The sequence below is a fragment of the Bombina bombina genome, chromosome 2, assembly GCF_027579735.1.
Source record: "Bombina bombina isolate aBomBom1 chromosome 2, aBomBom1.pri, whole genome shotgun sequence".
In the NCBI taxonomy this organism is placed as follows: Eukaryota; Metazoa; Chordata; class Amphibia; order Anura; family Bombinatoridae; genus Bombina; species Bombina bombina.
Window position 1 is genome coordinate 770,967,002 of NC_069500.1, and position 17,257 is coordinate 770,984,258.

At 44.4% G+C, this 17,257-nt stretch overlaps 1 protein-coding gene across 1 annotated transcript in view; it reads right to left on the bottom strand.

Annotated features, from left to right (window-relative positions):
• TM6SF2 (transmembrane 6 superfamily member 2) overlaps positions 1–17,257 on the bottom strand; it is a 170,659-nt gene that overhangs the window by 57,719 nt on the left and 95,683 nt on the right. Inside the window, exon 3 of the mRNA XM_053702918.1 lies at positions 16,098–16,195. Coding sequence (XP_053558893.1) covers positions 16,098–16,195 — 98 coding nt within the window. The remainder of the gene's footprint in view (positions 1–16,097; positions 16,196–17,257) is intronic.

The window sequence follows — 17,257 nt, forward strand, 5'->3', positions numbered from 1 at the left end:
CCTGGCTACCAGCCTGGGGATGAGAGGAAACGGCGGGAACACATAAGCTAGTTTGAAGGTCCAAGGTGCTACTAGTGCATCCACTAGAGCCGCCTTGGGATCCCTGGATCTGGACCCGTAGCAAGGAACTTTGAAGTTCTGACGAGAGGCCATCAGATCCATGTCTGGAATGCCCCACAGCTGAGTGACTTGGGCAAAGATTTCCGGATGGAGTTCCCACTCCCCCGGATGCAATGTCTGACGACTCAGAAAATCCGCTTCCCAATTTTCCACTCCTGGGATGTGGATAGCAGACAGGTGGCAGGAGTGAGACTCCGCCCATAGAATGATTTTGGTCACTTCTTCCATCGCCAGGGAACTCCTTGTTCCCCCCTGATGGTTGATGTACGCAACAGTTGTCATGTTGTCTGATTGAAACCGTATGAACTTGGCCCTCGCTAGCTGAGGCCAAGCCTTGAGAACATTGAATATCGCTCTCAGTTCCAGAATATTTATCGGTAGAAGAGATTCTTCCCGAGACCAAAGACCCTGAGCTTTCAGGGATCCCCAGACCGCGCCCCAGCCCATCAGACTGGCGTCGGTCGTGACAATGACCCACTCTGGTCTGCGGAATGTCATCCCTCGTGACAGGTTGTCCAGGGACAGCCACCAACGGAGTGAGTCTCTGGTCCTCTGATTTACTTGTATCTTCGGAGACAAGTCTGTATAGTCCCCATTCCACTGACTGAGCATGCACAGTTGTAATGGTCTTAGATGAATGCGTGCAAAAGGAACTATGTCCATTGCCGCTACCATCAACCCGATCACTTCCATGCACTGAGCTATGGAAGGAAGAGGAACGGAATGAAGTATCCGACAAGAGTCTAGAAGTTTTGTTTTTCTGGCCTCTGTCAGAAAAATCCTCATTTCTAAGGAGTCTATTATTGTTCCCAAGAAGGGAACCCTTGTTGACGGAGATAGAGAACTCTTTTCCACGTTCACTTTCCATCCGTGAGATCTGAGAAAGGCCAGGACAATGTCCGTGTGAGCCTTTGCTTGAGGAAGGGACGACGCTTGAATCAGAATGTCGTCCAAGTAAGGTACTACAGCAATGCCCCTTGGTCTTAGCACAGCTAGAAGGGACCCTAGTACCTTTGTGAAAATCCTTGGAGCAGTGGCTAATCCGAAAGGAAGCGCCACGAACTGGTAATGTTTGTCCAGGAATGCGAACCTCAGGAACCGATGATGTTCCTTGTGGATAGGAATATGTAGATACGCATCCTTTAAATCCACCGTGGTCATGAATTGACCTTCCTGGATGGAAGGAAGAATAGTTCGAATGGTTTCCATCTTGAACGATGGAACCTTGAGAAACTTGTTTAAGATCTTGAGATCTAAGATTGGTCTGAACGTTCCCTCTTTTTTGGGAACTATAAACAGATTGGAGTAGAACCCCATCCCTTGTTCTCTTAATGGAACGGGATGAATCACTCCCATTTTTAACAGGTCTTCTACACAATGTAAGAATGCCTGTCTTTTTATGTGGTCTGAAGACAACTGAGACCTGTGGAACCTCCCCCTTGGGGGAAGTCCCTTGAATTCCAGAAGATAACCTTGGGAGACTATTTCTAGCGCCCAAGGATCCAGAACATCTCTTGCCCAAGCCTGAGCGAAGAGAGAGAGTCTGCCCCCCACCAGATCCGGTCCCGGATCGGGGGCCAACATTTCATGCTGTCTTGGTAGCAGTGGCAGGTTTCTTGGCCTGCTTTCCCTTGCTCCAGCCTTGCATTGGTCTCCAAGCTGGCTTGGCTTGAGAAGTATTACCCTCTTGCTTAGAGGACGTAGCACTTTGGGCTGGTCCGTTTCTACGAAAGGGACGAAAATTAGGTTTATTTTTTGCCTTGAAAGGCCGATCCTGAGGAAGGGCGTGGCCCTTACCCCCAGTGATATCCGAGATAATCTCTTTCAAGTCAGGGCCAAACAGCGTTTTCCCCTTGAAAGGAATGTTAAGTAACTTGTTCTTGGAAGACGCATCAGCCGACCAAGATTTCAACCAAAGCGCTCTGCGCGCCACAATAGCAAACCCAGAATTCTTAGCCGCTAACCTAGCCAATTGCAAAGTGGCGTCTAGGGTGAAAGAATTAGCCAATTTGAGAGCATTGATTCTGTCCATAATCTCCTCATAAGGAGGAGAATCACTGTCGACCGCCTTTATCAGCTCATCGAACCAGAAACATGCGGCTGTAGCGACAGGGACAATGCATGAAATTGGTTGTAGAAGGTAACCCTGCTGAACAAACATCTTTTTAAGCAAACCTAATTTTTTATCCATAGGATCTTTGAAAGCACAACTATCCTCTATGGGTATAGTGGTGCGTTTGTTTAAAGTGGAAACCGCTCCCTCGACCTTGGGGACTGTCTGCCATAAGTCCTTTCTGGGGTCGACCATAGGAAACAATTTTTTAAATATGGGGGGAGGGACGAAAGGAATACCGGGCCTTTCCCATTCTTTATTAACAATGTCCGCCACCCGCTTGGGTATAGGAAAAGCTTCTGGGAGCCCCGGCACCTCTAGGAACTTGTCCATTTTACATAGTTTCTCTGGGATGACCAACTTGTCACAATCATCCAGAGTGGATAATACCTCCTTAAGCAGAATGCGGAGATGTTCCAACTTAAATTTAAATGCAATCACATCAGGTTCAGCTTGTTTGAGAAATGTTCCCTGAATCAGTAATTTCTCCCTCAGACAAAACCTCCCTGGCCCCATCAGACTGAGTTAGGGGCCCTTCAGAAATATTAATATCAGCGTCGTCATGCTCTTCAGTATCTAAAACAGAGCAGTCGCGCTTACGCTGATAAGTGTTCATTTTGGCTAAAATGTTTTTGACAGAATTATCCATTACAGCCGTTAATTGTTGCATAGTAAGGAGTATTGGCGCGCTAGATGTACTAGGGGCCTCCTGAGTGGGCAAGACTCGTGTAGACGAAGGAGGGAATGATGCAGTACCATGCTTACTCCCCTCACTTGAGGAATCATCTTGGGCATCATTGTCATTGTCACATAAATCACATTTATTTAAATGAATAGGAATTCTGGCTTCCCCACATTCAGAACACAGTCTATCTGGTAGTTCAGACATGTTAAACAGGCATAAACTTGATAACAAGTACAAAAAACGTTTTAAAATAAAACCGTTACTGTCACTTTAAATTTTAATCTGAACACACTTTATTACTGCAAATGCGAAAAAACATGAAGGAATTGTTCAAAATTCACCAAATTTTCACCACAGTGTCTTAAAGCCTTAAAAGTATTGCACACCAAATTTGGGAGCTTTAACCCTTAAAATAACGGAACCGGAGCCGTTTTGAACTTTAACCCCTTACAGTCCCTGGTATCTGCTTTGCTGAGACCCAACCAAGCCCCAAGGGGAATACGATACCAAATGACGCCTTCAGAAAGTCTTTTCTAAGTATCAGAGCTCCTCTCACATGCGACTGCATGCCATGCCTCTCAAAAACAAGTGCGCAACACCGGCGCGAAAATGAGGCTCTGCCTATGCTTTGGGAAAGCCCCTAAAGAATAAGGTGTCTAAAACAGTGCCTGCCGATATTATTATATCAAAATACCCAGATAAAATGATTCCTCAAGGCTAAATATGTGTTAATAATCAATCGATTTAGCCCAAAAAAAGTCTACAGTCTTAATAAGCCCTTTTTGAAGCCCTTATTTACAATCGTAATAAACATGGCTTACCGGATCCCAGAGGGAAAATGACAGCTTCCAGCATTACATCGTCTTGTTAGAATGTGTCATACCTCAAGCAGCAAGAGACTGCTCACTGTTCCCCCAACTGAAGTTAATTGCTCTCAACAGTCCTGTGTGGAACAGCCATGGATTTTAGTGACGGTTGCTAAAATCATTTTCCTCATACAAACAGAAATCTTCATCTCTTTTCTGTTTCTGAGTAAATAGTACATACCAGCACTATTTCAAAATAACAAACTCTTGATTGAATAATAAAAACTACAGTTAAACACTAAAAAACTCTAAGCCATCTCCGTGGAGATGTTGCCTGTACAACGGCAAAGAGAATGACTGGGGTAGGCGGAGCCTAGGAGGGATCATGTGACCAGCTTTGCTGGGCTCTTTGCCATTTCCTGTTGGGGAAGAGAATATCCCACAAGTAAGGATGACGCCGTGGACCGGACACACCTATGTTGGAGAAATAGCCTCCGAAGAAGCAAAAGTATCGAATTTGTAAAATTTGGCGAATGTATGCAGTGTATGCAGTGAAGACCAAGTCGCTGCCTTACAAATCTGTTCAACAGAAGCCTCATTCTTGAAAGCCCATGTGGAAGCCACAGCTCTGGTGGAATGAGCTGTAATTCGTTCAGGAGGCTGCTTACCAGCAGTCTCATAAGCCAATCGGATGATGCTTTTCAGCCAGAATGAAAGAGAGGTAGCAGTCGCTTTCTGACCTCTCCTCTTACCAGAATACACAACAAACAAGGATGATGTTTGTCTGAAATCTTTAGTTGCTTTTAAATAGAACTTTAAAGCACGAACCACATCAAGATTGTGCAACAGTCGTTCCGTCTTAGAAACTGGATTAGGGCACAGAGAAGGAACAATGATTTCCTGGTTAATATTCTTATTAGAAACCACCTTTGGAAGGAAACCAGGTTTAGTACGCAAAACAACCTTATCTGCATGGAACACCAGATAGGGTGAATCACACTGTAAAGCAGATAATTCTGAAACTCTTTGAGCAGAAGAAATAGCTACTAAAAACAAAACTTTCCAAGATAATAACTTGATAGCTATGGAATGCAAAGGTTCAAATGGAACCCCTTGAAGAACTGAAAGAACTAAATTTAGACTCCATGGAGGAGCCACAGGTCTGTAGACAGGCTTGATTCTAACTAAGGCCTGTGCAAACGCCTGAACATCTGGTACAACTGCCAGACGCTTGTGTAACAGAATAGACAGAGCAGATATCTGTCCTTTTAAGGAACTAGCTGACAGACCTTTCTCCAAACCTTCTTGGAGAAAAGACAATATCCTTGGAATCCTAACTTTACTCCACGAGTAACCCTTGGATTCACACCAACAAAGACATTTCCGCAACATCTTATGGTAAATTTTCCTGGTGACAGGCTTTCTGGCCTGTATCAGAGTATCTATAACTGATTCAGAGAAACCCCGCTTAGCTAGGATTAAGCGTTCAATCTCCAAGCAGTCAGTTGCAGAGAAACTAGATTTGGATGCTTGAAAGGACCTTGGATTAGAAGATCCTGCCTCAATGGCAGTTTCCATGGTGGGACCGATGACATGTCCACTAGGTCTGCATACCAAGTCCTGCGTGGCCACGCAGGCCCTATCAGAATTACCGAAGCCTTCTCCTGTTTGATTCTGGCTATTAGCCGAGGGAGAAGAGGAAACGGTGGAAAGACATAAGCTAGACTGAATGACCAAGGCGCTATTAATGCATCTATCCATGCCGCCTTGGGATCCCTGGATCTGGATCCGTAAAGGGGAAGTTTGGTGTTCTGATGGGACGCCATCAGATCCAACTCTGGAATGCCCCAAAGCTGGGTCAGCTGAGCAAAAACCTCCGGGTGGAGTTCCCACTCCCCCGGATGGAAAGTCTGACGACTTAGAAAATCCGCCTCCCAGTTGTCTACCCCTGGGATGTGAATTGCAGATAGATGGCAGAAGTGATCCTCCGCCCATTTGATAATCTTGGATACTTCCTTCATCGCTAGGGAACTCTTTGTTCCCCCCTGATGATTGATGTACGCTACAGTCGTGATGTTGTCCGACTGAAATCTGATGAATTTGGCCTCTGCTAGTTGAGGCCACGCCTGGAGCGTGTTGAATATCACTCTCAGCTCCAAAATGTTTATCAGGAGAAGAGATTCTTCCCGAGACCATATTCCCTGAGCCTTCAGGGAGTTCCAGACCGCACCCCAGCCTACCAGACTGGCATCGGTCGTGACAATGATCCACTCCGGTCTGCGGAAACTCATTCCCTGAGACAGGTGATCTTGAGACAACCACCAGAGAAGAGAGTCTCTGGTCTTTTGGTCCATTTGAATTTGAGGAGATAAATCTGCGTAATCTCCATTCCACTGTTTGAGCATGCACAGTTGCAGTGGTCTGAGATGGATTCGGGCGAAAGGGACTACGTCCATTGCCGCAACCATTAAACCAACTACTTCCATGCACTGAGCCACGGAAGGCCGAGGAATGGAATGAAGAACTCTGCAAGTATTCAACAGTTTTGACTTTCTGACCTCTGTCAGAAAGATTTTCATTTCTACCGAGTCTATTAATGTTCCCAGAAAGGGAACCCTTGTGAGCGGGGACAGAGAACTCTTTTCTACGTTCACCTTCCACCCGTGAGACCTTAGAAAGGCCAGAACGATGTCCGTATGAGCCTTGGCTCTGTGAAAGGACGACGCCTGTATTAATATGTCGTCTAGGTAAGGTGCTACTGCAATGCCCCGCGGTCTTAGTACCGCCAGAAGGGACCCTAGCACCTTTGTGAAAATTCTGGGAGCGGTGGCCAACCCGAAAGGAAGGGCCACGAACTGGTAATGTTTGTCAAGAAAGGCGAACCTTAGGAACTGATGGTGATCTTTGTGGATAGGTATATGTAGGTACGCATCCTTTAGATCCACGGTAGTCATATATTGACCTTCCTGGATCATCGGCAAGATTGTCCGAATGGTTTCCATCTTGAAAGACGGAACTCTGAGGAATTTGTTTAAAATTTTTAGATCCAGGATTGCCCTGAAAGTTCCTTCCTTTTTGGGAACTACGAACAGGTTTGAGTAAAAGCCCAGTCCTTGTTCTGCAATTGGAACTGGGTGTATCACTCCCATTTTCCTGTTTCTTTGTTTGGTCTGAAGACAAACGAGAAATGTGGAACCTTCCCCTTGGGGGAGAGTACTTGAATTCTAGAAGATACCCCTGAGCAACTATTTCTAATGCCCAGGGATCCGGAACATCTCTTGCCCAAGCCTGAGCAAAGAGAGAAAGTCTGCCCCCTACCAGATCCGATCCCGGATCGGGGGCTACCTCTTCATGCTGTCTTGGTAGAAGGAGCAGGCTTCTTGGCCTGTTTACCCTTATTCCAGCCCTGCAAGGGTTTCCAGGTTGCCTTGGGCTGGGAAGCGTTATCTTGCTTTGCGGCAGCAGAGGTTGCAGCAGGTCCGCTCCTGAAGTTGCGCAAGGAGCGAAAAACAGAATTTATGTTTACCTGATAAATTACTTTCTCCAACGGTGTGTCCGGTCCACGGCGTCATCCTTACTTGTGGGATATTCTCTTCCCCAACAGGAAATGGCAAAGAGCCCAGCAAAGCTGGTCACATGATCCCTCCTAGGCTCCGCCTACCCCAGTCATTCGACCGACGTTAAGGAGGAATATTTGCATAGGAGAAACCATATGGTACCGTGGTGACTGTAGTTAAAGAAAATAAATTATCAGACCTGATTAAAAAAACCAGGGCGGGCCGTGGACCGGACACACCGTTGGAGAAAGTAATTTATCAGGTAAACATAAATTCTGTTTTCTCCAACATAGGTGTGTCCGGTCCACGGCGTCATCCTTACTTGTGGGAACCAATACCAAAGCTTTAGGACACGGATGAAGGGAGGGAGCAAATCAGGTCACCTAAATGGAAGGCACCACGGTTTGCAAAACCTTTCTCCCAAAAATAGCCTCAGAAGAAGCAAAAGTATCAAACTTGTAAAATTTGGTAAAAGTGTGCAGTGAAGACCAAGTCGCTGCCCTACATATCTGATCAACAGAAGCCTCGTTCTTGAAGGCCCATGTGGAAGCCACAGCCCTAGTGGAATGAGCTGTGATTCTTTCGGGAGGCTGCCGTCCGGCAGTCTCGTAAGCCAATCTGATGATGCTTTTAATCCAAAAAGAGAGAGAGGTAGAAGTTGCTTTTTGACCTCTCCTTTTACCGGAATAAACAACAAACAAGGAAGATGTTTGTCTAAAATCCTTTGTAGCTTCTAAATAGAATTTTAGAGCGCGAACAACATCCAAATTGTGCAACAAACGTTCCTTCTTTGAAACTGGTTTCGGACACAGAGAAGGTACGATAATCTCCTGGTTAATGTTTTTGTTAGAAACAACTTTTGGAAGAAAACCAGGTTAGTATGTAAAACCACCTTATCTGCATGGAACACCAGATAAGGAGGAGAACACTGCAGAGCAGATAACTCTGAAACTCTTCTAGCAGAAGAAATTGCAACTAAAAACAAAACTTTCCAAGATAATAACTTAATATCAACGGAATGTAAGGGTTCAAACGGAACCCCCTGAAGAACTGAAAGAACTAAATTGAGACTCCAAGGAGGAGTCAAAGGTTTGTAAACAGGCTTAATTCTAACCAGAGCCTGAACAAAGGCTTGAACATCTGGCACAGCTGCCAGCTTTTTGTGAAGTAACACAGACAAGGCAGAAATCTGTCCCTTCAGGGAACTTGCAGATAATCCTTTTTCCAATCCTTCGTGAAGGAAGGATAGAATCTTAGGAATCTTAACCTTGTCCCAAGGGAATCCTTTAGATTCACACCAACAGATATATTTTTTCCAAATTTTGTGGTAAATCTTTCTAGTTACAGGCTTTCTGGCCTGAACAAGAGTATCGATAACAGAATCTGAGAACCCTCGCTTCGATAAGATCAAGCGTTCAATCTCCAAGCAGTCAGTTGGAGTGAAACCAGGTTCGGATGTTCGAACGGACCCTGAACAAGAAGGTCTCGTCTCAAAGGTAGCTTCCAAGGTGGAGCCGATGACATATTCACCAGATCTGCATACCAAGTCCTGCGTGGCCACGCAGGAGCTATCAAGATCACCGACGCCCTCTCCTGATTGATCCTGGCTACCAGCCTGGGGATGAGAGGAAACGGCGGGAACACATAAGCTAGTTTGAAGGTCCAAGGTGCTACTAGTGCATCCACTAGAGCCGCCTTGGGATCCCTGGATCTGGACCCGTAGCAAGGAACTTTGAAGTTCTGACGAGAGGCCATCAGATCCATGTCTGGAATGCCCCACAGCTGAGTGACTTGGGCAAAGATTTCCGGATGGAGTTCCCACTCCCCCGGATGCAATGTCTGACGACTCAGAAAATCCGCTTCCCAATTTTCCACTCCTGGGATGTGGATAGCGGACAGGTGGCAGGAGTGAGACTCCGCCCATAGAATGATTTTGGTCACTTCTTCCATCGCTAGGGAACTCCTTGTTCCCCCCTGATGGTTGATGTACGCAACAGTTGTCATGTTGTCTGATTGAAACCGTATGAACTTGGCCCTCGCTAGCTGAGGCCAAGCCTTGAGAGCATTGAATATCGCTCTCAGTTCCAGAATATTTATCGGTAGAAGAGATTCTTCCCGAGACCAAAGACCCTGAGCTTTCAGGGATCCCCAGACCGCGCCCCAGCCCATCAGACTGGCGTCGGTCGTGACAATGACCCACTCTGGTCTGCGGAATGTCATCCCTTGTGACAGGTTGTCCAGGGACAGCCACCAATGAAGTGAGTCTCTGGTCCTCTGATTTACTTGTATCTTCGGAGACAAGTCTGTATAATCCCCATTCCACTGACTGAGCATGCACAGTTGTAATGGTCTTAGATGAATGCGCGCAAAAGGAACTATGTCCATTGCCGCTACCATCAACCCGATCACTTCCATGCACTGAGCTATGGAAGGAAGAGGAACGGAATGAAGTATCCGACAAGAGTCTAGAAGCTTTGTTTTTCTGGCCTCTGTCAGAAATATCCTCATTTCTAAGGAGTCTATTATTGTTCCCAAGAAGGGAACCCTTGTTGACTGAGATAGAGAACTCTTTTCCACGTTCACTTTCCATCCGTGAGATCTGAGAAAGGCCAGGACTATGTCCGTGTGAGCCTTTGCTTGAGGAAGGGACGACGCTTGAATCAGAATGTCGTCCAAATAAGGTACTACAGCAATGCCCCTTGGTCTTAACACAGCTAGAAGGGACCCTAGTACCTTTGTGAAAATCCTTGGAGCAGTGGCTAATCCGAAAGGAAGCGCCACGAACTGGTAATGCTTGTCCAGGAATGCGAACCTTAGGAACCGATGATGTTCCTTGTGGATAGGAATATGTAGATACGCATCCTTTAAATCCACCGTGGTCATGAATTGACCTTCCTGGATGGAAGGAAGAATAGTTCGAATGGTTTCCATCTTGAACGATGGAACCTTGAGAAACTTGTTTAAGATCTTGAGATCTAAGATTGGTCTGAACGTTCCCTCTTTTTTGGGAACTATGAACAGATTGGAGTAGAACCCCATCCCTTGTTCTCTTAATGGAACAGGATGAATCACTCCCATTTTTAACAGGTCTTCTACACAATGTAAGAATGCCTGTCTTTTTATGTGGTCTGAAGACAACTGAGACCTGTGGAACCTCCCCCTTGGGGGAAGCCCCTTGAATTCCAGAAGATAACCTTGGGAGACTATTTCTAGCGCCCAAGGATCCAGAACATCTCTTGCCCAAGCCTGAGCGAAGAGAGATAGTCTGCCCCCCACCAGATCCGGTCCCGGATCGGGGGCCAACATTTCATGCTGTCTTGGTAGCAGTGGCAGGTTTCTTGGCCTGCTTTCCCTTGTTCCAGCCTTGCATTGGTCTCCAAGCTGGCTTGGCTTGAGAAGTATTACCCTCTTGCTTAGAGGACGTAGCACTTTGGGCTGGTCCGTTTCTACGAAAGGGACGAAAATTAGGTTTATTTTTTGCCTTGAAAGGCCGATCCTGAGGAAGGGCGTGGCCCTTACCCCCAGTGATATCAGAGATAATCTCTTTCAAGTCAGGGCCAAACAGCGTTTTCCCCTTGAAAGGAATGTTAAGTAGCTTGTTCTTGGAAGACGCATCAGCCGACCAAGATTTCAACCAAAGCGCTCTGCGCGCCACAATAGCAAACCCAGAATTCTTAGCCGCTAACCTAGCCAATTGCAAAGTGGCGTCTAGGGTAAAAGAATTAGCCAATTTGAGAGCATTGATTCTGTCCATAATCTCCTCATAAGGAGGAGAATCACTATCGACCGCCTTTATCAGCTCATCGAACCAGAAACATGCGGCTGTAGCGACAGGGACAACGCATGAAATTGGTTGTAGAAGGTAACCCTGCTGAACAAACATCTTTTTAAGCAAACCTTCTAATTTTTTATCCATAGGATCTTTGAAAGCACAACTATCCTCTATGGGTATAGTGGTGCGTTTGTTTAAAGTGGAAACCGCTCCCTCGACCTTGGGGACTGTCTGCCATAAGTCCTTTCTGGGGTCGACCATAGGAAACAATTTTTTAAATATGGGGGGAGGGACGAAAGGAATACCGGGCCTTTCCCATTCTTTATTAACAATGTCCGCCACCCGCTTGGGTATAGGAAAAGCTTCTGGGAGCCCTGGCACCTCTAGGAACTTGTCCATTTTACATAGTTTCTCTGGGATGACCAACTTGTCACAATCATCCAGAGTGGATAATACCTCCTTAAGCAGAATGCGGAGATGTTCCAACTTAAATTTAAATGTAATCACATCAGGTTCAGCATGTTGAGAAATGTTCCCTGAATCAGTAATTTCTCCCTCAGACAAAACCTCCCTGGCCCCATCAGACTGGGTTAGGGGCCCTTCAGAAACATTATTATCAGCGTCGTCATGCTCTTCAGTATCTAAAACAGAGCAGTCGCGCTTACGCTGATAAGTGTTCATTTTGGCTAAAATGTTTTTGACAGAATTATCCATTACAGCCGTTAATTGTTGCATAGTAAGGAGTATTGGCGCGCTAGATGTACTAGGGGCCTCCTGAGTGGGCAAGACTCGTGTAGACGAAGGAGGGAATGATGCAGTACCATGCTTACTCCCCTCACTTGAGGAATCATCTTGGGCATCATTGTCATTGTCACATAAATCACATTTATTTAAATGAATAGGAATTCTGGCTTCCCCACATTCAGAACACAGTCTATCTGGTAGTTCAGACATGTTAAACAGGCATAAACTTGATAACAAAGTACAAAAAACGTTTTAAAATAAAACCGTTACTGTCACTTTAAATTTTAAACTGAACACACTTTATTACTGCAATTGCGAAAAAACATGAAGGAATTGTTCAAAATTCACCAAATTTTCACCACAGTGTCTTAAAGCCTTAAAAGTATTGCACACCAAATTTGGAAGCTTTAACCCTTAAAATAACGGAACCGGAGCCGTTTTGAACTTTAACCCCTTTACAGTCCCTGGTATCTGCTTTGCTGAGACCCAACCAAGCCCAAAGGGGAATACGATACCAAATGACGCCTTCAGAAAGTCTTTTCTAAGTATCAGAGCTCCTCTCACATGCGACTGCATGCCATGCCTCTCAAAAACAAGTGCGCAACACCGGCGCGAAAATGAGGCTCTGCCTATGCATTGGGAAAGCCCCTAAAGAATAAGGTGTCTAAAACAGTGACTGCCGATATTATTATATCAAAATACCCAAATAAAATGATTCCTCAAGGCTAAATATGTGTTAATAATGAATCGATTTAGCCCAGAAAAAGTCTACAGTCTTAATAAGCCCTTGTGAAGCCCTTATTTACGATCGTAATAAACATGGCTTACCGGATCCCATAGGGAAAATGACAGCTTCCAGCATTACATCGTCTTGTTAGAATGTGTCATACCTCAAGCAGCAAGAGACTGCTCACTGTTCCCCCAACTGAAGTTAATTGCTCTCAACAGTCCTGTGTGGAACAGCCATGGATTTTAGTGACGGTTGCTAAAATCATTTTCCTCATACAAACAGAAATCTTCATCTCTTTTCTGTTTCTGAGTAAATAGTACATACCAGCACTATTTCAAAATAATAAACTCTTGATTGAATAATAAAAACTACAGTTAAACACTAAAAAACTCTAAGCCATCTCCGTGGAGATGTTGCCTGTACAACGGCAAAGAGAATGACTGGGGTAGGCGGAGCCTAGGAGGGATCATGTGACCAGCTTTGCTGGGCTCTTTGCCATTTCCTGTTGGGGAAGAGAATATCCCACAAGTAAGGATGACGCCGTGGACCGGACACACCTATGTTGGAGAAATTAGCCTTGTTTTTGGCCTTAAACGGCCTATCTTGTGGAAGGGCATGGCCCTTGCCTCCAGTGATATCTGAAATAATTTCTTTCAGCTCTGGGCCGAAAAGGGTTTTCCCCTTGAAGGGAATATTTAACAGTTTTGTTTTCGACGACACATCCGCCAACCACGATTTGAGCCAAAGCGATCGTCGCGCCACGATGGCAAAACCTGAGTTTTTCGCCGCTAGTTTAGCTAATTGGAAAGCGGCATCAGTGATAAAAGAATTAGCCAGCTTTAAAGCGTGAATTCTATCCATGACCTCATCGTATGAAGTCTCCCTCTGGAGCGACTCCTCCAGGGCCTCGAACCAAAAAGCCGCTGCAGTAGTTACCGGGATAATGCAGGCAATTGGCTGAAGCAGAAAACCTTGCTGAACAAAAATTTTCTTCAGCAATCCTTCCAATTTCTTATCCATAGGATCTTTAAAAGCACAACTGTCCTCTATTGGTATAGTTGTACGCTTAGCCAGTGTTGAAACAGCCCCCTCTACCTTAGGGACCGTCTGCCACGCGTCCCGCCTAGGGTCGTTTATGGGGAACATTTTCTTAAAGATAGGGGGGGGGGAGCAAAGGGTACACCTGGTCTCTCCCACTCCCTAGTCACAATATCCACCACCCTCTTTGGGATCGGAAATGCCTCAGTGTATACAGGGACCTCTAAATATCTGTCCATTTTACACAATTTTTCAGGGACCACCATGGGGTCACAATCATCCAGCGTAGCTAAAACCTCCTTAAGCAGGAGGCGGAGGTGTTCCAGCTTAAATTTAAACACTAAGGAATCTGAATCTGCCTGCTGAGAAACTTTTCCTGTGTCAGAAATGTCTCCCTCAGACAGCCCTTCCCTCACTGCTACCTCTGAGTTTTGTGAGGGTGCTACAGATAAATTATCCAAAGCTTCAGATTGCTCATCCACTGTATTTAAAACTGAGCTATCGCGCTTTCTTGGAAAAACTGGCAGTTTGGATAAAAATGCTGCAAGGGAATTATCCATTACTGCGGCTAATTGCTGTAAAGTAATAGGGGCCAATGCGCTAGAGGTACTAGGCATCGCTTGCGCGGGCGTAACTGGTGTAGACACATGGGGGGAGGAAGGAGGACTATCCTCATTACCCTCCGTCAAGGAATCATCTTGGGCAGCATTTTTCATTGTCACTGGATGATCCTTAAAATGCTTAGATGTTTTTGCACACTTTAAACATAAATGCAATGGGGGTACTGCCATGGCTTTTGAACATAAAGAACAAGGTCTATCTGAAGGCTCAGACATGTTTGACAGACTCAGACAACACTAAAATATTGAAAAAAATACTTTTTGAAAAAACGTTACTGTCTCTTTAAATATTAAAAAGGCACACACTTTTTTTCCAAATCATCAAAAAACATCCGATCTTAATGAAATTTTCACCACATGATCCTAATGCCTTGAAATGATTGCACACAAGTTTTCAAATCGTTTAACCCCTTAATGCCCAAACCGGAGCAAAATGAAGTAAACACCCGGTTTAACCCACTACAGTACTATGCCACAGTCTTTGCTGTGGCTTTACCTTCCTTTAGGGTTATTTGCAGGTGTAAATTAAGCCTCCCTGAAGTCCTCCTGTACTCTAAAGGCTCTGCACATGAAGCTGCGTAGAGCTGTGTTGCAAATCAACTGCGCAATTGAGGCGCGAAAATGAGGCCCCCTCCTTCCTTCTCTAGAGTTATGGGGCCTTTCTGAGTCAGATTAGCTGTCTTATAAAATGCCAGGCGTAAAAAAGTCCCCAAAAAGTGTTTTCACTTAAAAACGCTTAATAAATATAAGATTACCTTAATAAAGTAATAGATTTAGCCCATCACAGTGTGTGCCAGTATAAAAGCCCTTAACTGAAGCCATCATTCTATACTGTGTCTCAGAAAATGGCTTACCTTCCCTCATGGGATATCTGTCAGTCTTCTAGCACTACCAGGTCTTGTTAGAAAAAATTATTGAACATACCTTAAGCAGTATAAGCCTGCAAACTGTTCCCCCCAACTGAAGTTCTCCTGTACTCAACAGTCCTGTGTGGGAACAGCAATGGATTTTAGTTACAACATGCTAAAATCTTTTTCCTCTCAGCAGAAATCTTCATCACTTTCTGCCTCAGAGTAAATAGTACAAACCGGCACTATTTTAAAATAACAAACTCTTGATTGAAGAAATAAAAACTACAAATCTAACACCACATACTCTTTACCCTCCCGTGGAGATGCTACTTGTTAGAGCAGCAAAGAGAATGACTGGAGGGGCGGAGCCTGAGGGGAGCTGTATGGACAGCTTTGCTGTGTGCTCTCTTTGCCACTTCCTGTAGTGATTGAGAATATCCCACAAGTAAGGATGAATCCGTGGACTGAATACACCAAGTAAGAGAAATCCCATTAAAAAGATAGGATGCCCAATTGACGTAAGGGGATTTGCGGTATGCGAAAATTGCGGAAAAAAAGTGAGTGGTACACCTGTACCTGCCAGACTCGTAATACCAGCGGGCGTTTTAAGGCTAACGCAAGACTCGAAATCTAGGCATATATATTTTGGTACTGTTTGCAAATACATTTTATGCACAATTTTTAATGCCTTTATATTTTTTTGTACTTTTTTCCTACATGTACCATCGGGTAATTAGATTTCGTTTAATGTGTTTATATACATATGTAACTGTTTCATGTCTCCCTTTTCCTTTCAAATCAGAATTTAACTCTCTCACTCCTAGGACATTACTGCATTAATAACAGTGATACATTTAGAGGGTTAGAACCTCCTATGATCAAAGTGTAATATTATGAAAGTAACGTATGTAAAAGGGTCTTTTTCTTAAAGATCAAAGTTAGCCAGTGCAATTACATCTTTGAACAAGTGTAATGGTGAGCAAAGGGAAGGAAAGTCATATTTGAAAGCATAGAGAAAAGAGAAGAAAAACAGTTTGCATACTAGTGTTAATGTGAGTTACCTCTTTCATATAAAACTCCATAAAACCACGGATATAGCCTTCCTCCTCCAGCCATATTATCAAATCAATGATGCTTGTGAATGAGAAAACGGCAAACACTAGTTTTGGGGGAAGAAAAAAAAAAATACATTGGTATAAAAAGACAAAATAATTATGAAGAGCATTTAAATCCTGCTGGTTTACCTAAGGCCTGGGAGCTACATGCAAACCTCTACAGTCTATCATATAATAAATAACTACATCTCTTCATAAGCCTATCGCCTATCCCTGGATACATTGCTTTAGTCAAAAAAACTAAACAAAAAACAGCTAAATTTGTTATTGCTTTCTATGCAAATTCAATAAATCAGCAAAACTGACAATTTGAAAAACAGAATTTATGCTTACCTGATAAATTTCTTTCTCTTGTGATGTATCGAGTCCACGGATTCATCCATACTTGTGGGATATTCTCCTTCCTAACAGGAAGTGGCAAAGAGAGCACCCACAGCAGAGCTGTCTATATAGCTCCTCCCTTAGCTCCAGCCCCCAGTCATTCGACCGAAGGCTAGGAAGAAAAAGGAGAAACTATAGGGTGCAGAGGTGACTGAAGTTTTTTAAATAAAAATATACTACCTGTCTTAAACAGACAGGGTGGGCCGTGGACTCGATACATCACAAGAGAAATTCATCAGGTAAGCATAAATTCTGTTTTCTCTTGTAAGATGTATCGAGTCCACGGATTCATCCATACTTGTGGGATACCAATACCAAAGCTTTAGGACACGGATGAAGGGAGGGACAAGACAGGTACCTTAAACGGAAGGCAAAAGTATCGAATTTGGAAAATTTGGAAAAAGTATGAAGAGAAGACCAAGTTGCCGCCTTACAAATCTGTTCAACAGAAGCCTCATTTTTAAAAGCCCATGTGGAAGCCACTGCTCTAGTAGAATGAGCAGTAATCCTTTCAGGAGGCTGCTGGCCAGCAGTCTCATAAGCCAAACGGATGATGCTTTTCAGCCAAAAAGAAAGAGAGGTAGCCATAGCCTTTGACCTCTCCGCTTACCAGAATAAACCACAAACAATGAAGATGTTTGACGGAAATCTTTAGTTGCTTGTAAGTAGAACTTTAAAGCACGAACCACATCAAGATTGTGCAACAGACGTTCCTTCTTTGAAGA